General features: G+C 35.0%; 1 protein-coding gene across 1 annotated transcript in view; it reads left to right on the top strand.

Annotated features, from left to right (window-relative positions):
• The window catches only part of LOC143389179 (neuron navigator 3-like), a 133,382-nt gene extending 114,486 nt beyond the window's left edge, over window positions 1-18,896 (top strand). Inside the window, 4 exon segments of the mRNA XM_076842411.1 lie at window positions 1,840-1,959; window positions 4,502-4,643; window positions 16,936-16,998; window positions 18,855-18,896. Of these exon segments, the coding sequence (XP_076698526.1) occupies window positions 1,840-1,959; window positions 4,502-4,643; window positions 16,936-16,998; window positions 18,855-18,896 (367 nt within the window).
• The last annotated feature ends 8,212 nt before the right edge of the window (window positions 18,897-27,108 follow it).

Below are 27,108 nucleotides of genomic sequence, written 5' to 3'. Positions count from 1 at the left end.
GGGATTTGGGCCACTTGACTAGTCAAGAGTGCGAGGGATGATGGTCACTTTATGACAGGAATATAGCAGTCTAAAACCTGTAAAGTATTCAAATGGCCCAACCATGGGTCTCTTTCAGGACAAGACCTACAGGAGGCTGACTGTTGGGAGTAGAATCACACTGAAGAGAGAGTGGCTGGCAATAAAGGTGCAAGCGGAGAAGGTCCTAACAAAAGTGGTAGAGGGCACTAGAGCAAAAGTCTGCAAAAGCAACCTACTACACAATTTTTAAATTTCACAGACATAACAGGGACTATTGCTATGTGAAATTAGAAAGCTACTTAAGCCAACCTTCCTTTTATTCAGAAAAGTTAATATTACATACCAAGAATGATCAAGACAAAATCACCAAGGTTAATTTCATATGTGCAGTGTATTTAACTAGACAATGACTAGTATCAGAGAGGAAGACAAAACAAAAAAGTAGAATCTAAGAAAATGAGCAAAACACATTAACATACGTTTTATATAAACATAAATGGCCTATAACAAAATAACAGTATGACCAACCTACTTAGTAATGGGGAACATGTAAATTAAAATGAAAATTAGACATCATTTCATGTGTCTCAGGTTATACAAAAATACCAAATATTGGCAAATTTCTCAAAAAATGAACTGTCCCATCCACCAACAGGAGTTTTATTTCTGAAATTATTTTAAACATTATTTGGCATTGGGTAGTAAAATAGGATATATTTATATATGTATGACCCAGAAATCCTGCTCCCAAATATAGACCTTAAATAAACTACTGCCAATAAACAGAGGGAAACATGCCCATAAACATTTATGGCAACACTGTTTGCATCTACAAGACTAAAACCAACTCACATTGATAGTCAAATAAATTTTAAAACTATAGTGCAGTTATAAAGTGGCACTCTACAGCTCTAAAATGTTATACATCAAAATGAACAAATTGTGAAAAATGTAAGTGAATATAAGTGAAAGAAGTCACAAAAGAACATCACATTATTTACATCACATCACATTGCAACCATGCAATTCTAAACAAAACAGTTTTGGAGATGTATATCCATATGGTTTAAATACCATGATTTAAACTCAGTAGCCAAGGAAGCAACATTATCTAAGAGTATGCTGACTATCTAGACCTGCTATCCCCATAGCATGGTGGTGGTTGGGTGATCTCAAAGACAGGAAGTGGGGGATTAGTAGGCCTTCCATCTCAGATCACTTTGCATAGTAGTTAAGATCATAGTTTCTAGTCAACTTTTCTAGATTCATTTATCAGCTCTGCCATGGTTGGTTGAGTGACCATATGCAAGTACTTAACATTTTAGCATTTGTTTTCTTCATTTCTGAAGTGTGGATAATAATGTGACTTTATTAAAGTAAGCTATTTAGAATGGGTCCTGGAAACAACTATTTTATGACAGTGACCAACTGTGGCATAATTGTTACTTATCAAAGTAAGTTTAGTAATGTTCCATTATTCCTATGACCTATAATTCTTCAAAAATGGTATTTACAAAATTATATCATCATTTTCTTATTTTGTGAGGGTTATGCACAGCCTGTGCAAAATACTGATAGCAAAAAAGAAAAACAAGTTTTATATTAGGCTACTTGTTGCAGTAAGAAACACTGATTTTCTAATGAAACTGAAAAGATGTTTTACTTCTTTCTGATGAGGAAAATGTTTTATACAGAAAAATATTAATAATTTATTTGGAGCAATTACTGAAAATCGATAATACAATTTGTTTATTAAGTTAAAATTATATAGAGGGGTTCCTTTAATTTGCTCTTGATTCATTAGACATTTTTCTTCAGGTACATGACAAATGGAGGGCTCAACCTGTACACTCGGAGTCTGAACCGAATACCAGACACAACTACTTCAAGAGATGTCATCCAGAGAGGTGTTCATGATGTGACCGTGGATGCAGACAGGTAATTCTGTCAGCATATGTGATGGTGAGGAGTGTGTGAGGCATTTTCTCAAATAAGGTCACAAAGGTTTTACAGAAGACACAAAGAAGGCTTTATTTTGACATGATGATCATTTTGGAATTTTTTGAAAACTAAAGTGATTTAGTTAGCGAGATCATTTTGACTTTGTGATAGTGAAAAATTGTGTTGCTGATGAGAAGACTTATAATTCTAATCTCTATAAAAGTAAAATTATAAACAGAATTACTTTCTATATTTGAGAAAATGCTGATTCTTCTTTTTTTTCTAATGCAAATACCCTCTGATTTACTGGGAAGTTAATGCTATAAGAATTAAAACTTATTTCACATCATTAGATACAAAGTTTGAAGTTTTTCTTGTCGGTATTGTTAAAAACATACAACTCTTGTTTTTGTCCTTTTTCTTTTCTCAAGGATTCACATAGCTTACCTCTCATCCTTGTGGTTTCCCAAATACTTTAGTTAAAGTTCTTTTAAATAATATGAAACATATTTGAGATTGATTCTTAGCAAATTAGTAAATAAGGCTTTTCAACAGTTCACTGATAAGAAAGCTCAAAAGCCAAAAAAAAAAAAAAATTCCTCAAGGGTGTTTTTTCTTTATTTTTTTAAATTCATTAGGTATTCTCTCTAAAAGCTGTATTACTGAAATGCAATGCATTTAGATAATAGCACAAAACCAGCTAGCTGGAATAGCAAGGACTCAAGTTGTTGTTGTTGCTATAGTGAAGGCTTAGGTTCCCATCTGATCATCTTCTGGTAAGAATGTAGATGGCAATCAAGAATAGCTGAGTAATTCTTACTAGCAGATTGAAAATGCCCCCCCCACACACAAAAGAAGAGGGTTTGCAGTAGCCAGCTATGATGTATTCTAAGTATTGTGTTGCTTAAAAAGGTTCCATGTCAATCCAATACCAACCCCATTTCCTTTTTAACCTAAGAAAAGATCACAAAATAAATGTAATCCTCATGGGCATGTTAGAGACTCCCTAGGAAATTTTATAATATATTCATAACAGTTAAAGCAAAAGGAAACATTTACAAAAGAGTATATTTTAAGTAGAGCCTTTGAAAAAAACATAAGATTTGTGACATACCCTGGAGAACCAGAAGGAATTTTGGGAATGGGATCATAGAGGCTCAAAATAATTTGGCATAAGAAGCATTGAATGTGATTCTGTTAGTGCACTGGGAATGTGGATGGGAATGACCAGAGATAAAGGACTTAGGGAGACATTCTAGGGTGTTTGGGCCTACAGATAATAATGAAAAATTTTTACTAATTATAATTAGCTTTTTAAATTTTTTTCAAAGCAAAAGCATGCAATGGTTATTATAATCGTTGCATTTTTAAATGAACCTCCCACTGAAATATAAGATTAGTGGAGATGGTTGATACCAAGGCAGGTAGGTTGCTTAGGAAATGATTGTAAAAGTCCACATCAAGCTGTGTGTGGTGGCACATGCCTGTAGTCCCAGCAGCTTGGGAGGTTGAGGCAGGAGGATCATGAGTTCAAAGCCAGCCTCAGCAACTTAGTGAGGCACTTAGCAATTCAGGGAGATCCAGTCTCTAAATAAAATATAAAAAAGGAATGGGAATATTGCTGGGTTAAATTCCCAATACCAAAAAAAGAAAAAAAAGTCCAAGTGAAGAGTAGTTGAAGACATAAATGAAAAATGGCAGTGGGAATGGGTCTGGGGACACCCTTTATTTCTAGAGGAACTTGGGTTTGCCTGCTTGACTGCCATCAAAGGATACCTCAAAGTGAATGTCTTAAAAGACTTCATTTCTCACCGTTCTAGAGGCTAGAAATTTATGGCCACGAGTCAGCAAAGGTGGTTTCTGATGAGAACTTTAGTTTACAGATAGCCAAAAAACATAGTGCATATGACCAACTTAAGTTGGCAGCCCCCTTCTGCTCTAGAGGTTGCTGCCTTTGGGAAGACTTGAGTGTGGTTTAAAGGCCCAGGGTTGCCAAACCAGTTGAGGTTTCCAGTGAGGCTGAGTCTAGACTTTTGTGTAAAATCTAATTTGTAAATATTGGTAATTCTCCTAACAGATCTATAAGGACAATGAATAAAGATATTATCTTTCTTCAATAACAAATAATCTATATAAGCAAAGATGCTTATATAAAGCAGGAGACAATATTCTTGCTTATAGTTTTGAAAACTACTCATGTCCCTTAAAGCTTCTGACAGAGGTATAGCTGGTAATGCTACTGCCTGTTCAGAGAGAAAAATGCACCAGTGAGGAGAAGCTTCCCACCAGGTGCAAGTAACAGTGGTGAAATGATCTGAGCCACATCTCCAAGTTTTTTTTTTTTTTGTTTGTTTGTTTTTTTTGTTTGTTTGTTTGTTTTTTGCTGTTGTTGTTTTAATGCAAGACAGCACAAATCCAAGGTCAGTTTTCCAGCCTTAGTATCTCTCAATGGAGCTGGCCTTGGGCCAGCCTAAGGCCTTTTTTGGCAGTAACTAATTAAATCATGTTTAATCACTGTGTGAATTGACACTATGCACAGTAGAAGCACATTTGAATCTCTGATGTGGAGCGAGAAAATGAATCCTGAGAGCAAATTTGCCCTTAACATCTTAAGAGTAAATAAAGGAAGCTCAGACATTGGAGAGTCAGAAAGGTCAGGTCCGATGCAAAAACTGAGGAGGGTAAACTGAGCTAGGGTTAACTGATGATGGTTTTGAAATGGAGAGAAGGGGGAATAGGTAACAGTGTCAGATTCTGAAGAAATGTAGTTTGGCAACGACTTTCTTATTAGTGAGCGTATCAATATTAGTTTCAATGAAATCCTTAAGGAGTGTGTTAGGTTATAAGAGATGAGAAGGAAATAGAAGGTTAAGCGCAATGAAAGCAGAGATGATCTTCACAAAGGTAACAGTAAAGGTAAGGAAGGTGGCCAGTTGAAAGTGATCACAAGGGATAAGAGGAAAATGACTTTGTCACTGGTTTTCTGTTTTGTTTGGGAGATGTAAAAATTCCAGCAGGCATTAAGAAAGTGAATTCCTAGACAAAATAATATGATAATTCTTTAAAAAAATTGGAAAAATCTAGCTAGAAATGATTGGGACTGTATAGATTTAACTCTTATACTCCCTTTCCAATTCATATGTTTAAGTCTAACTCTCATTTTGATGATATTTGGAGGTAGATTTTTGAGAGATGATCAGATAATGAAAGCAGAATCCTCCTGATTTAGTACCTTTACAAAAGAGATCCAAGATTGCTCCCTAGCACCTTCCACCATGTGAGGATACAGCAAAAAGATGGTGGTCTATGAACCAGGAAGTTAAGACCTCACTGGACACCAAATCTGCTGAATCCCTGATTTCTGATTTCCCAGCCTCCAGAACCATGAGAAATTTCTGTTGTTTGTTTATAAGCCATCAAGTCTGTGGCAGTTTGTTACAGAGACCTGAACAGACTAAGAAAAGAACTAAAATTGTAAGCACTATGAAGTTAGCTGAGGGGAGAGACCCTTCCCTCTCTGAAACAGAAAAAAGTGGTATTATCACTACTTTGGAGGTATGGGAAAATACCTGGAATTTATAATTCTACTTTCTCTGTAAAGTAGAAGCTAAGAAATTGCTGAGAGTGAGGAACATATGTGCAGGATGGGATATTGAGAAACTTATCAAAATTTGAAATTACAAGGTTTGCAGAGAGGCCTTGAAAGCCTCAGTAATAGAATAATAGCATTGTTGAGATCTAACTTACATGTAAAAATTTTTCTTGCGTACAATTCAGTGATTTTTAGTGAATTCATAGAGTTGTTCAAGCACTGGCACTGCCACATCCAGATTTACAACTTTCCCCCTTCCCCCAAAGATCTCTCAGTGCCATTTGCCATCAGTCTCCACTTTGACACTCAGCACTAGGCAACCACTTGAACACCTTCCGTTTTTATGGATTAGGGATATTTCATATGAATGGATTCATATAATCTTTTGCATATAGTTTCTTAGCACAATGTTTTTGAGGTCATACATGTTGTAATGTATCTCAGTAGTTGATTTTTTATTGCTGAATGATAGGTAGGATATACAGTTTTGTGTTTATCTGTTGGTGAGTTGATGAACAATTGAGTTGTTTCCACTATTTTAGCTCTTTTGTATGATGCTGCTATAAAATAATGGTGAAGTCTTAAATTCATAGTAAGGAGATCTGTGTTTTGCTTCTCCTTGATGGACACATTTAGATTGAATATCTAGGTCATACGACAAATTTGTGTTTAACTTTTTGTGAAATGGCCTCTTTTCCAAATTGCTATACCAACTCATTCCCATCATCAGTGGATAATATTTACAGTTTTCATCGTGGTCTACACTTGATAACAGTGATAGTTTTTAGTTTATTTATAGCTTCTTTGTTTAAATGTCTACTTAAACCTTTTGAGCATTTTAATTGATTTGTTTGGCCTCTATTTAGTGAATTTAACAAGTGTTTTAAAATACATTCTGTATGCAAGTTCTTTTACCAAATCATATCAGTTCATAGTTTATCTTTTTGTATTTTTAGTGATATAAAGCACAAAGTTTTAAATTTAGATTGTGTACCATTTAGTGCATTTTCTGTGCAAAGCATTCTTCACATAACTCAAGGCTAATAGTTAATACTTGAAACCATAAATTTATAATAGATTCAATCAGTATCTACTTTCTATAGTCTTACTCAGGAGTTTGCCTATAGGAGTAGGAAAAAAAAAGTATCTCACTGGATGGATCCTGAATTGGGAATTGAGTGGTTGAATTTAATTAGATGTGCTCCTTAGAGTATATATGAAGTGATTGAAAATTAGGCTTATGCTGAATTGAGATGGTTGTGAAGCAGAGCATGCTGTCTGTGAAACAAAAAGAATTCTACTGAAATGTTAGGAGTTTAGAAGAAGTCCATAGCATGTCTAATAAATGGAAGGGAATGAAAGAGCTTTATTAGCAGAAGAAAGTATTTGCCAGAGAATCAAATAAAAACATGAAGTCTAACATTTCAAAGGTAGCTATTTCCTGAATGATTGGAGCAGTTCCAAGCTATAGCCTGAGCTACTAAGTAGAATGTCACAGAAATCAAAGTTTGTTTGTGCAGGTGATTTATCCAAGCGTCTCTGTGATAACAGAGTCAATTTCAAGTAAGAGGAGACAGCTCCTGGTACCAAATGCTTTATGGCATATGAACAAAATCTCATAAATCATAGTCACAATGATACCTTGTCCATCAAACTGCTATCTAAACTAAAAGCCTAAATATAATGGCTGCTAACTTCAATTATAATCAATTTAACTGTTCATACTTTTTAAAACTGATTTTTACATGTTTAATGATGACATTTTTAAAATAGAAAAGGGTCATATATTATAGAAATTATTATATTTGAATTACACTACCAGGTGGATTGGTTTGCTTTATAAAATTATAGTCCAGAATCTGAAGTCATTGTTTATAAAAAGGTTTACAAAAGACAATAAAGGCTGTCATAAGTTTTCATGCCTCTTAGGCATGTAACTCTAAATTGAAGGCAGAGTGCTTCTAAACATTTAATCATCTTAAATCTCTAAATCTACAATTGTTAGCATATGCAGAAAAATTCATTGTTGTTAAAATGGGATCATAATAAAATCTCCATAAAATCATATGGGGAATCACGTGTAAGGATGGGAAGACTTTACCATTTTGAAGTGTATTCCAAGCCGGAAAAGTTAAGACAACAGATTTCTCCTAAGACACTAAGCAAATGTCTCAGGAGTCAGATTCATTATGCTTGTCACTAGTATGTGTACGCTCTCATAATTCATTCTATTCTGTGTTGATTTGCTCCAGCTTAATCACAGAATCACCGTGTTCCCATACCTTAAGTACTTCCTTCATTAGCTTACTGACTTTCTATAATAATTAAAAGCAAACACAAAAATGATTAATAGGCTGAGATGGAAGTATAGCAAATATAATTTATCTGTTTTATCATCAAGTAGTCTGTCTTTTTCCAACATTTCTTTATTCTAAATACAGAGTTCAAGCAAAACATGACAGAAGAAAAAAAAAAAACTTTTATTTGATGCCTTCTCGCCATCTTTGACAGGCTTAGGAGCTGGTGCTGGACTTCTCTCCAGTTCTCAGAACTAGCTGACCCCATTGTGAAAAATCTTATAAACTTTCAGTAGTTTTAGGAAATACCCCTTATACAGTTGATTCATACCATACAAATATACTGAGAACATACTCCCTACCAAGAACTATGCCCCATCCTGGGGACCCTCTATTCAAGCACATTAGAATAGAGACTGTTAAAATCTAAAATGCCATTGAGATTCAAAGGAGCTTTGAAAACATACATGGAGGTGTTCTTTAAACGATTGGTCTGAATATTAAATAAATAAAGCCCAAACTTAACTTTAACATTATAAAATTCATCTTCCAATAGTGAAGATTGCTCTAGTACTCTTATCTATGCAAAAAGAAATTTCTGCTTCCAATGAGATTTACTAAGAAATCTTGTGAAGATGATGAGGAAGAAAAGGAGGAAGGCAAGGATGCTATAATTAAAAATAGCTTTAGTTGTCATCAGTAGTAAGGACCTAGCATGTGTTGGTAACTGTAATAATTCTGCATTAATTAAATATATTATAGAACATATCTTTGCAAAGTCCCTACAAAGTGAGTTTTAATAGTACCATTTTATAAATAAGGCAGAGTTCTTAGATCAAGTAACTTACCTGTAGATAGTGTGTTAATGATTTGAACTCAGATCCTGTACTATTACTGTGATTAATAAAATTAATTTAGTTAAAATATTTATGCCTGGATGACATATCTGATTTTGCAAATTAGTTATTTTTTCCTTTTTGTTCGAAACAGATCTATATAATATGAACAGGTTGTTAAACTTTTATACAACTTCAAAAAATTTAGTAATATAATTCAGTGAATAATCATATTCTATTTCTACTAAAGATTACCAATCCATCTAAAACCAAAAAAGAACATAGTTTTTCACATAGTTTGGAGCTTCTAAATGGTGGCTGGCTTCTTAATATCAGTAAAACAATTTCTCAGTGTTTGTTCGTTTATGTATTTAGATGTCATTATCTTGAAATGTAATGTTTGTTGAAATAACTTTCTACAAAGCTCAAATAACAAAAAGTTGGAAGACATATATGTTGCATATAGATAGAAAATTACTAATAGTACTTAGGTGAAGCATAAAACAATCTGGACCTTTAAATTGCATGATTTTCCTCTTTATATCAAGAGCAATAAAACCAAGCAATTCTGTTGGTTAATTTAATTGTTTAAGAAGTTGCCTCTATACATGAAGCACTTGCTTTTTTCCTTCAAGAACTAGGGATAAATTCTTTTTGTAATAGGCTAGATAATGGGGAGAGGCATTCATCTTTGGATCATTAAATTTCAAATTCCGGCTAGCAGCTGATAAATTCTGTATCTTCCTGTCTCTGACTGCACAGAGTGGGTGACATGGATTTATTTATTAGAGTCATATGTGATCCATTTCTGCTTCTTGGTTTGATTTAATTTATGTTTGAAACAGTTGAAGTTTTTTGCAATGAGCTGAATTTTTTAAGTGTTAACAGAACTTCCAAATGTTTTTCTCAGATAAATTATAAATGAAAGTGTTTAAAAATAAATGAGGGCTTATTTTCTGAATTAAGTAGTTATTTTGCATAAACTTTTCTGTGATTATTCAAGAAAATTCACAGAATATACAAAAGTATAAAGGAAAATCTCAAAGAAATCTATAGTCTTCTCATTCCAAAGACAACCAAGGATATTATATTAGTATATTTCTTCCTAGGCTTTCCCAACATCTCTATTTACAGGTTGGGTTGTACCATATGTATAGTATATGTGTTAACCAGCTTTTCATTACAGTAAGGATATACCTGAGGTGATTAACTTTATTAGAAAAGAGGTTTATTCAGCTCACAGTTTTTTTTCAAAAAAAAATTAAATTTGTCTTAATTAGTTATACATGATGGTAGAATGCACTTTGATAAATCATGTACAATGGAGTATAATATCTCAGTCTTCTGGTTTGTACATAATGTAGAATCACACTGGTTTATAGTTATATATGTACATATGGTAATAATGTCTGATTTATTCTACTATCCTTCCTACTCTTACACCACCTCCCTTCTCTTCACTCCCCTCTAGGTAATCTAAAGTAACTCTGTTCTTCCCCAGCCCCCTTCATTGTGAATTAGCATCTGCATATCAGAGAAAACATTCAGCTTTCAGTTTGGGGGGATTGACTTATTTCCCTTAGCATGATATTCTCCAACTCCATCCATTTACTGCCAAATTCCATAATTTCATTCTTCTTTAAGGCTAAGTAATATTTATATATATATATATATATATATATATATATATATATATATATATATATATATATATATAAATATAATACACACACACACACACACACACACACTACATATTTTAATCCATTCATCTGTTGAAGGGCACCTATTTTTGTTCCATAGTTTAGCTATTGTGAATTGAGCTTCTATAAACTTTGATGTGGCTGCATCACTGTAATATGCTGATTTTAAGTCCTTTAGTGTATAAACGGAGAAGTGGGATCACTGGGTCAAATGATGGTTCCTTTTCAAGTTTTCTGAAGAATCTCCGTACTGCTTTCCATAATGATGGCACAATTTGCAATTTCACCAGAAGTGTTTGAGTGTCTTTTTCCCTATATCCTCACCAACATTTATTGTTTGTATTCTTGATAATTGCTATTCTGACCGGAGTGAGATGAAATCATAGAGTAGTTTTAATTTTTATTTTTCTAACTACTAAAGATGTTGAACATTTTTTCATATATTTGTTGATTGATTGTATTTCTTCTTCTGTGAAGTGTCTGTTCAGTTCCTTGGCCCACTTATTGATTGGGTTATTTGTTTTTTAGATGTTAAGTTTTTTGAATTCTTTAAATATCATGAAGATATGCTCTATCCGAGATCATGTGGTAAAGATTTTCCCCCATTCTGTAGGCTCTCTCTGCATGTTATTGTTTCCTTTGCTGTGAAGAAGCTTTATAGCTTGAGTCCATCTCATTTATTCATTTTTATTATTTTTTATTTATATGTGATATCAGAATGCATTACAATTCATATTACACATATAGAGCACAATTTTTCATATCTCTGGTTGTATACAAAGTATATTCACACCAATTCGTGTCTTCATATATGTACTTTAGATAATAGTGACCATCACATTCCACCATCATTTCTAACCCCCTGCCCCCTCTCTTCTCATCTCACCCCTCTGCCCTATCTAGAGTTTATCTATTCCTCCCATGCTCCCCCTCACCACCCCACTATGAATCAGCCTCCTTATATCAGAGAAAACATTCAGCATTTGTTTTTTGGGGAGATTGGCTAACTTCACTTAGCATTATCTTCTCCAACTCCATCCATTTACCTGAAAATGCTATGATTTTATTCTCTTTCATTGCCGAGTAATATTCCATTGTGTATATATGCCACAATTTTTTAATCCATTCGTCTACTGAAGGACATCTAGGTTGATTTTACTTCTTATGCTTTAGTTTTGAAGGTTCAAGTGCAGGATACTTGCATCAGCCTAGTTCTGGTGAGAGCCCTCTCAGCTGCATCACATTGTAGCAGTGATATGCAGGATCAAGTGATCACATCTTGACATAGGAAGCCAGAGCCCTGGGGGAGGCCAGACCCTATCTGTTATAACAACCTTTTCCTGTGAATTACCAATGGGTCACAAGAGAACTACATCAATCTCTCTCAGGGAAACAGAGTTGAAGGTTGAATGTAGGGTAATTAAATGAAGTCTGTATAATAAATGTTGAGATTCACAGTTTTTTCCCCTGCTTGGATCCTATACCTGGCAATTAGGTATGAGTCCTCCTAAGTAGGACCATCACTTATCCGCTACTCTTCCAATATTTCTGACGTGCTCACTGAGTACAAGTTCATAAATCACTTTAAGCAGTATACATTTGGAGAAAATAAAGTGTTGGGAGACAGTCTTTATTATGATTGGTTATGAAAGGGGGGTTGATAGTTTGAATTCCCAAATTCTCATTTTATCTAGATCACTGGGTATGTATATGACTCTGGAAGGTTCTTTGTAGCCTCATTTTATAATAAAAACAATTGAATGAAATAGTAATTGCCAGATATAATAATAGGCTGATTGAAACATGACAGAACATCATATTAAAAACTTGCCTACAACAAAAAAGTTTTGATTGTTTGCATAGTTTAGAAGCCCATAGTTCTCTCTGAATTTGGACATGGTTGGATATAACAATACCTGATTCCCTCTCTCATGGCATGGCTGTGGTATTTTCAATAGAGAGGCATGATTCCTTTCTCATAACTACAGTACACTCTCTTTCCAACACAATTCAAGATTCAAATCCAGTAGGGAGAAGCAAGTTTCTGCAAGGACTCTAAGAGTCTCTTGGTCTAAACAGTCCAGAGCCAACCACCAAAGCCCAAGAAACATCTTGAATGCCCGAGTCCATACTTACCTGTTGACATGCTGTGTCTATGGAAGTACTGGTGCACTCTGTCTCCACTCCCTTCTCCTTTTGTTCCAAACCTAGGCTTCTGGCTTCTGGGTCACAGGTTTACCTCATTATTGCCTTGCCTGATATCACAGTTTACACTTCAAAAATACTGAATTATTTGTTACTGTTGCACAACACCCCCAGACCTATTCTGTGCCTTTGGTCATGCCTGGAATCCCATATTCAAGCTGAATATTAATTGCTTTTCTTCATAACTCCTGCTTATCCTTCAAAGACTCACTTCAGGTGAACTGTCCTCAAAATCTCTTATGAGGCTCAGTATCCTTTCTCTGTGCATTAGATGTATGTTAGTTTTATAATTTAAAACATTATTTTAAGAACTTGTGTGTCTGTTACTTCCAGAAACCTATGACATAGCCAAGGATAAGAACTATATAGTATTCACAGCTATATTTCAAGAGTCTACAGCTGTTGTCACAAAATATACACCTGTTGTTTTGAAACCCCATTTCATCATGTGCATTCTTGTGTTATAATTGCTATCCACATTATTCTCAAAGTACTTATTCCATGTCTTATCTGACTTTATAGTATTAGCATCTAGCTTATAGCCTGAGACACTGTCAGTACCAATTAAATATTTGTTTAAATGCATGAATGGTTGAAATGCTTTCTTTGGTAGAGAACGTAGATATATAAAAAAGCATGTGGGGTGTTAACATTTGAAAGCAATATAGGGAAGAACTTAAGTGTGAAACTCTTTCAAAATTGAATCACCCAGAATAGTGGTACTTGCTTTTGTTTACTTAAGAATCTCTATGCTCAAAGTTATAGCCCCAGTTATTTCTAAGGTATCCAGCATCATTGTTTTTTTTTTTTTTTAAATCTTGATCAAAAGTTTCAAACACAAACTTAAATAGCAAAATATGATAGAATACCAGATGGCAATTTTTTTTCAAACTTCTTGTTTCAGTATCATAGGATTCCATCTAAAGCAGCAAGTATTTTCCCTGAGTTTAGAAGATTTGTAGCATAAAACCATAGATTTCTAAAATTTGGTGTATGTATAATTTATATTACTACTTCAGAAGAAACTCTGCTACAATTATGGATGTAGGATATTCCTCATTAATATTTTATGTTTTTTCTTAATATCTTACTGTTTCATATTAATTGTGTGAAACCAGAAAAGTTACTAAAAAGTTCTTTTGTACCACTAAAAATATGGAGGCTGAAAGTTAACTTCCAATAATTTGATTATGAAATTGGAACTGAACCCAGTTTGATTCTTATTTAGGTTATGGTTTCTATGTCCATATTTCTCCTTTTTTGTAATACCAGTCATGTTGGATTAGAATCTACCCTAATGGGCTCACTTCAGCTTGATGAGATGTGTAAAGACCTCACCTCCAAGTCAGGTCACATGCCGAAGTGCTGGGAATTAGGATTTCAGTGTACAAACTTGGGGCAGGGTATCATTCAACCCATAACCTTCTCACTCCCACTGTCAGAAGTTCAAGTAATAATTATGAGAGTTGCACCTCACTTTTTCCATTATTCTAATTTAAAGCCATAGCTTCTCTCACCAATCCTGCACCACAATAATAGCATATCGAACAATACTGAGGCAGTGGAAAGATTACCCTCTGAGACCTGTTGCCTCCACCTTACAAAACACTCAGACAGTAACATGCAGTAGTTGCCAGTCATCTACCTAGCAATAAGGCAGTGATGTTTAGAAAAATCAAATGATAAGGAAAAATACTAATTTTGAACATATGCCTGACAAACATTTTGTCTTTTTTAAAACATCTTAACTCTGATTCCCTAAATAGATCAAGAAGATTCTTACACAAATAACACCCACCTGTGTCCAAGCAGCACTCAACACTGACTGTAGGATGAAGCCGTCACCTGAAATCCCCAGCTGTGAACATGTTTTGATGTTAGGAATTGTCAAGCCTTCTGTAACTAGAACTGTCACAGCTTGCAGAATTGATGTGCCACAGAGTCTCACATCCAGGGCACAAGAATTCTGAAGATGTCTTTTTATTATTTTTAAATGAAAAGACAGTGCACAATTCTTAGGTATATAGACTTAGATGTATAGCTTAGTTACCTGAAACTGCCGTTGGAAGATTTAGCTCACAGCTAACATTGTTGAAAGAAGAGTGCTTTAAAACAAAGCCTAATATTACCTCTCAATTTTATTAGTCTGCCCTTGATCCATCCTTTATTTTCATGACTGATAACATTCTTATCAGTAAGTAGAAGCTTCACATTTTGGCATTTTTCATTCCATATTGATATCCACTTCATAATCCCAAACCTACTTTAATAGGACTTTTATAAAGAATATATATATATATATATATATATATATATATATATTTATTTATATAATGACATACAAAAAACATGTTATACAGTGCCAGGCACAATTCTTTTGTTTTCATAAAAGAAAGTGGTAGAAAGTAGTTAATCTTTGAAAACTCTTACTTCTTATTATGGTTTAAATATAAGGTGTTCCTCCAAAGCTGGTGTGTGAGACAATACAAGAACAAGAACTTCAGAAATGAAATGATCATATTATGAGAGGAATAACCTAAATTAATGGTTTAACCAACTGACATGGATTACTGGGAGGTAACTATAGGGTATGACTAGAGGAGGTAGGACACTGGGGGCATGACTTTGGAGCATAGATTTTTGTCCCTGGTGACCAGAGTTCTCTCTCTGCTTCCTGACTGCCATGTCCTGAGCTGCTTTCCTCCACCATTAGGTTCTGCTTCATCTCAAGCCCAGAGCAATGGAGTCAGCCATCTATGGACTGAGACCTCTGAAGCCATGAATGAAATAAACTTTTTCTCCTCTAATTGTTTTTGTCAGGTCTTTTGCTCCCAGCAATGAAAAAGCTAACTAACTAAAACACTCCTTTATAGCCCATGCCTGTAATCCCAATGGCTTGGGTGGATGAGGCAGGAGGATCATGAGTTCAAAGCCATCCTCAGCAAAAGCGAGGTGTTAAGCAACTCAGTGAGATCCTATCTCTAAATAAAATACAAAATAGGGCTGAGGATGTGGCTCAGTGGTCGAGTGCCCCTGAGTTCAATCCCTGGTAACCCCCCGACCCATAAAAAAAACTTTACAAAATAAAGGGGAGAGGAGTATGAGGTTTCTTTAATTAGAGACTGCCTAGAAACCAGCACTCATCTTACATCTATAATGGAACTGTCTGTAAAGAGACTGTGGTAGAAGTGGTTAGGTCATCCTGCCCATAAGAGGAAGTTCCAGACATTCCTTGCATGGTAAGAGATAGCTACTCCCTTCCCTACATAGGGCAACCCAGAAAGAAAGGTGACTTTTTGTATTTTATTTAGAGACAGGATCTCAATGAGTTAGTTGCTTAGCACCTCGCTGAATTGCTGAGGCTGGCTTTGAACTCATGATCCTCTGGCCTCTACCTCCTCAACTGCTGGGATTACAGGCATGGGCCACTGTGCCCAGCGCCAAAAGGTGATTTTATTTGCTGAAATAACTACAAGATAAATTCTGTGACAAATGCTTTATGTTCAAAGCAGAGGATACTCTGTTCTGCCTTTTGCAAACGAGGCAACTGAAGCATGGAGAATAAATATGCTCCTCATACTAAATGTGTTTTGTTCATATTTTAATATCTTATAAACCAGCTCTCCTCCTTCCACCCATTCTGTTGACAATAGAATCTCAAGTTGTAGCCACATGGATATTCTTGAACCTGACATTTCAGATCAGAATAGTTTGAGAAAAGGGTGTAGTCAATATATTTTTAAAACTTAAAAGTTTCTCTCTCATAGCAGGTATTTATGTGATGTGGGTCAATATATAAAGTATAAAAAGTACAAAGGGCCAGTAGAAAGCAGAAAATAGAGGATCACATCCCTTAACAAGGGAACCACAGGAGCAGGACAAGCATCCTTCTCTCATTTTCTAAAGATCAATAGAAACCCTTTGTAAAGATTAAGTTGTCTGTGTGATATAGAGAGTGAGCCTTAAATTAACTTTTCAGTGTTTTGTATCTTAAAACCTGCTTTAAAATAAATTTCACCTACATAAATGTTCCCTGGATTAATGGCTTAATCACCGCACTTTGAAGAGATTCTTTTCTTACCATTTTTATTCCATTGTTATTGTAATGACAGGAACTCATTAACCCAGTGGGTGTCGGTATTGATTATGATTTTCAGATTTTTCTTTTTCACATTGTAGTTGAGTTTCTACCTAAAATAAATTATAACTCTTGATTGGTTGCTGCATTTCTCCAAGATATCTGACCAACTACTAATGGTGAGGTAATGGTGTTCAAATTGATACTCATGGTCACAGGGGACTCTATACCTTTGCTCCCACTCTGATGCTGTGTTTTTCAGAATACAAGTGTTCGTGTAGTCATCAATACAGAATTAATCATGAAAGTCAAGTGCACGCTGCAGGTAAAATCAGCACCATCTAATTATCTCAACTTGTTTGTCTTATGACTATTTAGCTGAGCCCATCCATCTGATAACAAATAGGCTAATTCAAAATTCTATCAACTGCAAGCAATTTAGGAATTGTAATGTGGACTCTGGTGTGTTTTAGAGATTTTTATCCATGTCACAAGCTAGCAGTTAGGAAGAAAAAGGGCAGTAAGACAGGAAAGAGTGAAGCTGGCACATTATCTTTTAGGAGAAAAACGTATCAGGCTGTTTGGGTCCTGAACAATACTCAGTTACTTATATTGTTATAATAATATGTCTAATATTATGAATTCTATGGTATTTACAGGAAATTAGGAGAGAGTGAGGTTGTTTTTTCAGACTCATAGGATCATTTCCTGAAGGCATTTCTACTACTAAGAGTTAATGGACAACTTGTGTCTTTATTCTCCTCAATATTTATCTCCTCAATATTCTTTCTACATGAAAATGAAATGAGGTTTCTCCTTTTTCTGAGAGAAGGAAAAAGGGCATAGGGTTGCCGGTTGTCCCCTGGAAGTCTAGAGTCCTCACTCCCAAGTCCTCCATAGTCACCTCTCCCTTTCCTTTTGGAAGCCAAGCTTTGTATTTCTGCCTCTGCCCACATCAAAAAGATAATCTTTTTTTTTTTTCTAAAATTCCATACTTTCTAAAGACACCATTGTTACTTAAATCATACCCCAGGTGCTTTTTAATATATTGCATTCCCTGTGGTATGTGTGTTCTCAAAAATAAATATATATGGGCTAATTAATTATTTTAACTTAATTATTTTACCAAAATAATGACCTGTTTTGAAAATATTTGTGGACCTATTTCCAAAAAAAGCTTCTTCAGAGCAATTAAGCAGTTTTCCATAGTAAATGTTAGCTTGAGGGTTGCAAGTTATATGTTGCATATTTTAATGTTTTGTTTTAGACAAGCTGTGTGTGATTAGTCTCTTGTTAAACAAAAATAACAGGCAATATAATTCTCCTACATTTAGCATTTTTCTAAAAAATATGTAACTGACTAATTGAGTTGTCATATGGATCAGATTTTTAAGACAAAAATTATTCCTGTTATTCGTATGCCCACCAATACATAGTTCTATCAGTCTTTTTAAAGCTCACTTTTCATACCTCCCACAAACCTGAAATCCTTACACTAGACATCTTAGGATTCAAAATTCACTGTTAGCTAAATAATTGCCTCTGTTAGTCCCTCCTCCTTTTCCTCCTCCTCTTTCTTCTTAATTGTTGTTACTAGGGATTAAACATAGGGGCACTTTATCACTGAGCTACATCCCAAGTACTCTTTTATTTTTTATTTTGAGATACAATCTCACTAAGTTGCTGAGCCCTAAATTGTTGAGGCTGGCCTCAAACTTGCAATTCTTCTGACTCAGCCTCTGGAAACCTGCCTCTCTACTGGGACTGTGCAGTCCTTCCCTATACCTTTCCAATCCTGGGCCTGGAGGGGTTAAATGTCTATTTTCACTCCCTGGCTCTTCCCTAAAATCTGCCTGTGCTGAAGCCCCTACTGTCACTTTAGACCATGCCACCCCTTTTCATTAGGGTCACTCCAGGAACCTCAGTACTTTCTCCCTAGCCTATGCATGGTTTAATTCCTGTGGTCGCTCTCAAAGTTCACCTTGTCATAATTCATTATGGCATCTTCATTCCCATACACCTTCACATAGCCTAGCTTCTCAGGACACCCATGTTCTTGCCCCCCTTTCTACCTCAGCCACATTCTCCCACTGCCACACCTGAGAAATTGTCATACTAAAATCTCCATCCTCTTCACTCGGTTTTGACTCTCCAGCTTTCTAACTTCGTCTCTTTTTCTAGTTTGCTCCTGTTATCATCCCCAATCCAAAAAATATCGTCTGACCAGTACCCTAGCTGTTGCCTCATTTCTTCTTGTACAAGTTAGATTGTATGATCCATCACAAGAATTCAAAATTGCCTTCATGGATACTCTTACTCATCCACTCCTTTCTCCCTTTGCTTATTTTACTACCCAAACCTCAACTTCATGAATCTCAACATCTTCCTCTTCTCTGTTCCTTCTTGGATGAATGTTTCTGGGTAAAATTTACAACAGCACTCGAACTGATTTCATACTAAGTTGATGACAAGTAATCTCAAGTGAATAACTAGTGTGTCCCCAAATCCCCAAATTTCCCTGGCTACCACTCTTCCTTTCTCTTAACAGGTAATTTGGAACTCTTTCTCTTCAAACTCCTCACTCCTCCTTCCCATTCTCAGTTAGCATACTTACCATTTCCCTGATAAAATAGAAACAATCCAAATATGTCTCATCACCCAACTACCTCCCTATTTACACCTTATACTTGGTAGGAGTTACTGTGGACACACTGTCTCAGATTCTATATGAGGCTTATCACTCCAGTTAAGTGCTGGATCCCATCCCATTTCTGTGCTTAGTCAAAGCACAATTTATATGTAAGATGTCCTGCATCCCCCCAAAAATATTTTGGGGTCCTCTAGGTCACTTCCATCAATACATTGAAGTTTCCCTTTCACTTTAAACAAAATAAAATAAACACTAAAGCTTCCCACCTTTTCATTTTATATTGTCCTCAAGCCACTACTCTCTTTCTCTGCTCTCCTTCACACTAAAGCTCTTGAAACTTTTTTTTTAATTCTCTTGTTGATACCAATTCCTCTCTTCTTTTGCTCTTGAGTCTACTCCATTCAGTCTATTATTAGTCACTCTTCCAAACCTGTTCGTTAGATAATTAGCAATGGCATCCATTGCTAAATCCAGTGATTAATTCTCATTGCTCATCAAATATGTTTATAAGCACTATTTAATGTGATCAATGACTTTAGTTTTCTGAGACTCTTTTTTTTTAATTTTCAATTTTGAATTTATTTTATTTTGGCCCCTTGGAAAATCACTTATGATATTTGAATAAGAAAGTTAAATGATCAAAGTTCACTTGAGCATAGACCAAGAACTAGAGAACAGACCTGCAAAAGGAATTTTAATTGCCAAAGCGATGGGTTCTAATCAACATGAGCAGAATAGTGGCCAAGTAAAGGGAAAGGAAGGAAGGTATAGACCATTTGTATTTTTATAATTTAGAAATACTTATAATTGATTTGATATCAAGGTGAGAGTAATGAAAGTTCTTATTTTTAGTAATAAGAAATGACTATCTAATATCATTAGCTTACAATATCAAGCACTTATTGGTTCACAATACATGGCACAACTGTGCTTTTGTTGCTGTGACTTGACTTCACTCCTCCCTTCATTACTAGGCCCAGACTAAAGGGGACATCTCTGTCTGGGATATCTCTTCTTGAGACAGAGGGGGAAAGCAGAAGAGTCAGTAGAAACTTGCACTGACCCTTAAAGGTTGTCAGACAGCGCTCGCATTCCATTGGCCGAAAAGTACATCACCTGGCCAAGGTCAAAATCAGTGGGATAGACCTGTATAATCATGTAAGAGGAAGATGGGTGGAATACTTGTGAATAGCAGTACAGTTCCTTAGAGTGGCAGTTCTCCGTGGTTTCTGTCTCCTAGAGTGATTGTTAGTGTGATGGGCAGAACAAGAGCTCTAGAAGAAAGGATGAGATTGTGAAGAAGGACAACAGGTTCCATAAGAAACATGTTGTGTATGGGATGAACGTCCAGGAGATGTCAGGAAGACATTTGAAATAGAAACAGGGACTTAGGGTAAAGGTTAGCTGAGGATTTTGAATAGATCCAAGAACAGATCGTTTAGCAATGCTTATGTTTTTGCAAAGGTGGTTAATAAGATGTAAATATAGGAAATAGTAGTTAGTTCATGAGTATAAATGTTGAGTAAAATATAATGTGATAAAAACATGCAGTGTGATCTACTGTTAAGTTATCTAGACTTATTCAGCAATGGGTTCCAAGTTGTATGGATTCATCAAAGAGATAACAGGCATAATCTCAGGGCTCCAAGAAGTGGGCTTACTTTCTTGCCTAGCCATTTTGTACCTTTTAGGTAAGATGAAGCAAATTATTTCATTTTTATCTTCAAGTCTATTTCCTTCTCTGCAAAATTAGTAAACAATAGCATTTATCCTTTCAACAATTCAGTAAGGATAAATGCTATTATTAAAATGAGATAATGCCTAAAAAATGCTCAGAGAGTTCCTGGTTCATTTTAAATCCAATTGGTAAAAGTAGTATTTGCTAACAATTATATAAAAGAAAACATTACTTCTGATTTGTTTACTTTTGCTTTAAGTCTAAGCTTTTTTTGAAGCACATGGTCTTTATTTAATGGTGTTAAAAAATTCTACAGACAACAAAGAATGTCTGGGATGTACATTATTAGCCAATTATAGGAAAATGCAAATAAGATTAAATTCAATTTTAGAATGTATGCAATACTTTATTAATAACATATTCATTTCTAGATTCATTATGTCCAAATGCTCAGTTCTTGATTCTTGTAAGAATATGGCTGGCAACATGCCTATGTATTGCTACTGGTAATATTAGACTAGTTAAATTATGAAAGGCTATTTGAACCATATTAATTCTATTTACCTTCCACCTCTTAAAATTTTATGCTCAATAAGGAATCACATGGTAATGAACATTGTTTTTAAAAGGATTAATTATTGCAGAGGAACCATTCCATTTGGTATGAAGAAATAAATGAAGGTACACTGTGGAAGTTGCCTAGAATTTGGAACCTGGAAAGAAATATCTATTCAACTGCCAGCAGTTCTGCAGCCCATTTGTGGCCCAGATTCACTATGCATTTGGTCCTTTCCTCTATTTCCATTTCTTTCTATTGAGAAATGTCATTGTCTGCGTGTTGGGATTCCAGTGGTTTTATTGGCCATTCTTCATACTAGTTAAAAAATAACAAAAAACAAAAAAAACTTAGGGGCTAGGGATATGGCTCAAGTAGTAGCATACTCACCTGGCATGCGTGAGGCACTGGGTTCAATCCTCAGCATCACATAAAAATAAAATAAAGATATTGTGTCCACCTAAAAAGCTAAAAAATAAAATAAAATAAATATTAAAAAACTTCAATGAAGATTTTCCTTGTGACTTCAACACTTTTTCCTACTTTTGAATTAACTGTCTATAACATCTTAAAAGCTGACAATGAAAAAATTTGAATTTTAAAGCCTATAGCCCATATTGCTCTTTTATGTTACCTTGTGGTTTTCCCATCAAGTGGTATTTGTTGTTTGTTTTCTTTAAGCATCACCATCCATTTATTAGGCTTCAGGGCTAATAAAAACCCAGACTTCCATATGAGGCTTACAGATGTTGTTGAATTATAAAAATTAGCTTCAGGTCTGGCAGTGATTTTCTAAAAATAGTTCTGTTCATCTCACTAAAATCGAGGATTTCTTTGCTAAGCTGCCAAGACACATAAATCTTCTAGGAGAACTGATTTTGTAACAGACCTTGACATGTATGAGCTAATTCTAGAAATCAGACTTCTAGAAGAAAACCAACAGCCTCAGAGAGGATTAACAATTATGTTGGTGTCCATATGTGTGTTCAGTTCTGTATGGCACAGAGAAGTTTGGAAGACACTTGACATGTTAGGAAGGAACCCAAAAGTACATGGATGTTACCAAAATAACTTCCTGAGAGTTGCAATGCAAAGGAAAAATGGGTGAGAGGTGAGTGGCAATCTGAAGAGAATTTCATGCTCAATTTTATGTTGTTTGACTTTTTAAAAATCTGATCACTGCCATGTTAGTGGGTGTTTAACATAGTAATGGTCAAGGTAACTAGCATTGTAAAATGCAAGGTCTCTTCTTATCTTTTTCTAGAAATAATAATTCATAAAATTCTAGTAGTAAAGTGAATTCTTTTTTTAAAAAAATTTTTTATATACATATGCCATGAATGCTTTAGAATTAACATGTCCTGCTAATGATTTTTACATGTAATTAAAGATATGTTTATTCTAGTTTTATACATAAATTCCTATTTTAGTAAGTTTTTTTCATTGCTGTGACCCAAAGACCTGACAAGAACAATTGGAGGAGAAAAAGTTTATTTGGGCTCATGGTTTCAGAGATTTCAGTCCATAGATGGCCCACTCCATAGTTCTGGGTCTGACGTGAGGCAGAACATCATGGCAGAAGGGCGTGGCAGAGGAAAGCAGCCCAGAACATGGACACCAGGAAGCAGAGAGCTCTGGACCAGGAACAAAATATAAATCCCGAAGGCACACCCCCCCAGTGATACACCTCTTCCTCTAGCCACACCCTACCCGCCTATAGTTCCCACCCAGTTAGTTCATATCAGTGGATTAATCCTCTGATTAGACTACAACTCCTCATAATCTAATCATTTGGCCTCTGAATGTTTTTGCATTGTGTCTCACCTGAGCTTTGGGAGACACTACAGATACAAACCATAACAACCTCTAATAGATTAATATTCAGTTATGCATCAAAATGATTATTATAAACTGTTGTGTTTTTTTTTTCCTGAAAGCAATATAACATCACACAAAGCATTTTTTTTAATATATATTTTTTAGTTGTACACAATATGTTTATTTTAATTATTTGTTTTTATGTGGTGCTGAGGATGGAACTCAGGGCTTCACATGTGCTAGGCGAGTGCTCTACTGCTGAGCCACAACCCCAGCCCCCCCACAGAAAGCTTTTGTTAAATAAAAAGGCCCCACCTCACTTCCAAACAGAAATGATTTTAACATTTTTTTTCCTTTTTTCTTTCTTCATATACATATTTGTTTTGACTAGTATAAAAAATACAAATTGTATTCATTTTATATTTCTTAACATGGAAAGGTTTTTATGATTGTAGTTAGCAACAACTTTATTGTTTTAATTATATAATTCATACAATACATAAATTACATTACAGATCTGAAATGCACATAAAGCAATCAGTTTCAAATAGGCAGATCATAAACAAAATATAGCAGGTTTAAATATAAAATGATTCTATAATTATCTTTTCTTTCCAAGTATCTTTCCTACAAAGAATAAAACACTATTGTCATAGAATGTGTAAAGAATTATTATTTCAAACAATCAGCTAGGTGGACAAAGAAGGAAGACCCAATGCATACATTAGTTTTCAACTTCTTTCACTTTCATTTTTCAGCAGTTTTTTGAGACATACTATCAATCATATAAACTCAGAGGTAATGCTAATAATGTCCTCATTAGAAGAGAAAATGTAAAGATTTTTATCTGACTTCTTCCTTCTGTTTTGTCCTCTTCTCAAGAGGGAAGCCCAGGAAGCAATTACAATAGGAAACTTCCAATCCCAGGTGCTGCTACTCTTGTGACTATTACAGTAATATAGGTCTTGCTTTTCTTAGGCCACAACTCCACATGTTTACAGGGGTCCCCAGAGAATTTGAGGATATGCTGCCCACTCAAAATCTTAGAGCATAAACTGGGGAAAAGCTGTGTATCCCCCATCCCTGCACGGTGGGATCAAAAACAGACATATTATACTAGCAGAGGTGGGATCTGAAAAGATACCAAATATTTATGCATGCTAAAACCCAGAAATATCTCTGCTTATCAGTATTTAGATTAGTAGTCTTAGCCTTTGACCTTTCAGAAAGAACTCTGCAGTTCATCGTCATAGCTGCTCATTGATATCTTGGCACTGGGGATTATTGTTAGATTCTGTCCTCTACATGTTGTGAGACCAGGATCATAGGCATGTGTGTATTATGCATTCTTCTTGCAAATATGACTAGTCAAATAGTTTATTTTGGGTATTTAGTCAACTAATTTACTGTCCTTCCCCACTATTACCATCACCCAAGCCCCAATAAAAACAACAGAATTTAATACATTTATAAATTCAGATTTCTTCCCTCTGTAATTTTAATTCAGGTAGTGAAAATAAGCTAATATAGGGGAGACAAATCAGGAAGAAATAAATGCTTACTTATATGGTGAGGGTATGATTATTAAGGAAGAATTCACATGACCATGATAACATATTTTTAAAAACATTCCATTTTAACATGAAAAGAAGGCACTTTAGAGATATGAAAAATTGTGATATATATGTGTAATAAGAATTGTAATACATTTATTTAAAAAAAAGAAAAAGAAATAGCTAAAAAAAGAAAGAAAGAAAGAAACAAGGCACTTTGCTTTGGTTAAAGAAGCAAACTAGTATATCTGATTTGCCCCTAGATCCCTTAAGTACTTAAGGGATACAGTGTACTTCCCACAATACTTCAAATACGGTATACTTCCCAAAGTTACATGGTATTTGACTTTCCAGAGATTTTCTTTTCTTATTTTTAAGAGGTAATAAAGTTAACTTATCTTGCTGTGTCTGCACAGCAAATGAACAACTGACCGATAGCAGGCTGTGAGCCAGCTGAGAAAATAAAAGTCTAAAGAAATATTAAGAAATAAAGACAAAAGACTTGAAAATGGTTGAATAGTGGGATTTAGTGGGTGACCATCTGTGATAGAGGCTCGATTTAACAAAGAAGAAAAGCCCATGTCTTTTATTTTATAGGCAAACACATCAAAGTGTTTCAGTGTGAAAAACTTCTTGAGGTAAACAGGAGAAAATTTGAGAAAAACATGGTTGGGGATTAACAGATTATGTTCATCTCTTCTACCTCTGGGCATCAGGGACCACCCCTTCTGACCAACAGACCACCTAGGGAGGTCAACACCAGCGGCCCAGATCCAGGATGGGCTAGCATTAATTGAGAGACACCAGCATGGTCTGGAAGCCCAACATCAAGGTGAGGTACAGACAGTCTGCACAGGTACTACAAGAATATAGGGAAGAAATTGTAATATCTCAGATCCGCACTGCAAGAAAGAAAGACACATAGACAACGTGAAAAAGCAAGGGAGGAATGTGCCCCAAACAAACCAGGACAATATAACAACAGAACCCATGCACAGCAAAGTTGATGAAATGTCAGAGAAGGAGTTCAGATGGTTCATAATTAAATTGATCTGTAAGAAGAGGATATATAATCAATCACAAAATATGAAAAAAATGCTCATCATCTCTAGCAATTAGAGAAATTAGAGAAATCAAAACTACTCTAAGATTTCATCTCACTTCAGTCAGAATCGCAGCTATTATGAAGACAAACAACAATAAGTGTTGGCGAGGATGTGGGGGAAAAGGTACTTTCATACACTGCTGGTGGGACTGCAAATTGGTGCTGTCAAGATGGAAAGCAGTATGGAGTTCTTGGAAAATTGGCAATGGAATCACCATTTGACCTAGCTATGATTCTCCTCAGTCTATACCCAAAGGACTTAAAAACATCATACTACAGGGACACAGCCACATCAATGTTTATAGCACCACAATTCACAATAGCTAAACTGTGGAGCCAAAGTAGATGCCCTTCAGTGGATGAATGGATAAAAAATGGATAAAAAAATATATATACACGATGGAATTTTACTCAGCAATAAAAGAGAATAAAATCATGGCATTTGCAGGTGAATGGATGGCTTTGGAGAATCTAATGCTAAGTGAAGTTAGCCAATCCCCTCAAAAAAATGCCAAATGTTTTCTCTGACATAAGGAGGTTGACTCATAGTGGAGTATGGACAGGGAACATGGAATGGGACAAATAGATGAATTCTAGATAGGGAAGAGGAGTGGGAGGGAAAAGGAGGAAGTATGGGTTTAGAAATGATGGTGGAATGTGATGGTCATTATTATCTAAAGTACATGTATGAAGACACAAATTGGTGTGAATATACTTTGTATACAACCAGAGATATGAAAAATTGTGCTCTATATATGTAATAAGAATTATAATGCATTCCACTATCATATATAAATTAAAAAATACTTTACTAAAGAGATTATATTATTAGTCACAAGACAAGGCTTATTATGTTTACAAAGGATTCTAATATTCTAGTGAATTATTTAAATATGTTATTTCATTATAGTTTTCAATTGGAAGTCTACAAAATAAATAGTTATGTAAAAATTCCCAAACATTTGAAACTAACATACCTCTTCATTTCTAGTTACTTAATCTAAGGGAAATAAACATTTTTGCCCCAACAAATATTTTACACAGAATTTGGTATCTTATTTTTTTATAAAATTGG

Source organism: Callospermophilus lateralis, unplaced genomic scaffold (genome assembly GCF_048772815.1).
Source record: "Callospermophilus lateralis isolate mCalLat2 unplaced genomic scaffold, mCalLat2.hap1 Scaffold_44, whole genome shotgun sequence".
Lineage (NCBI taxonomy): Eukaryota > Metazoa > Chordata > Mammalia > Rodentia > Sciuridae > Callospermophilus > Callospermophilus lateralis.
Note: the sequence above shows the minus strand (reverse complement) of the source record. Positions and strands in the feature narration are given on the sequence as shown.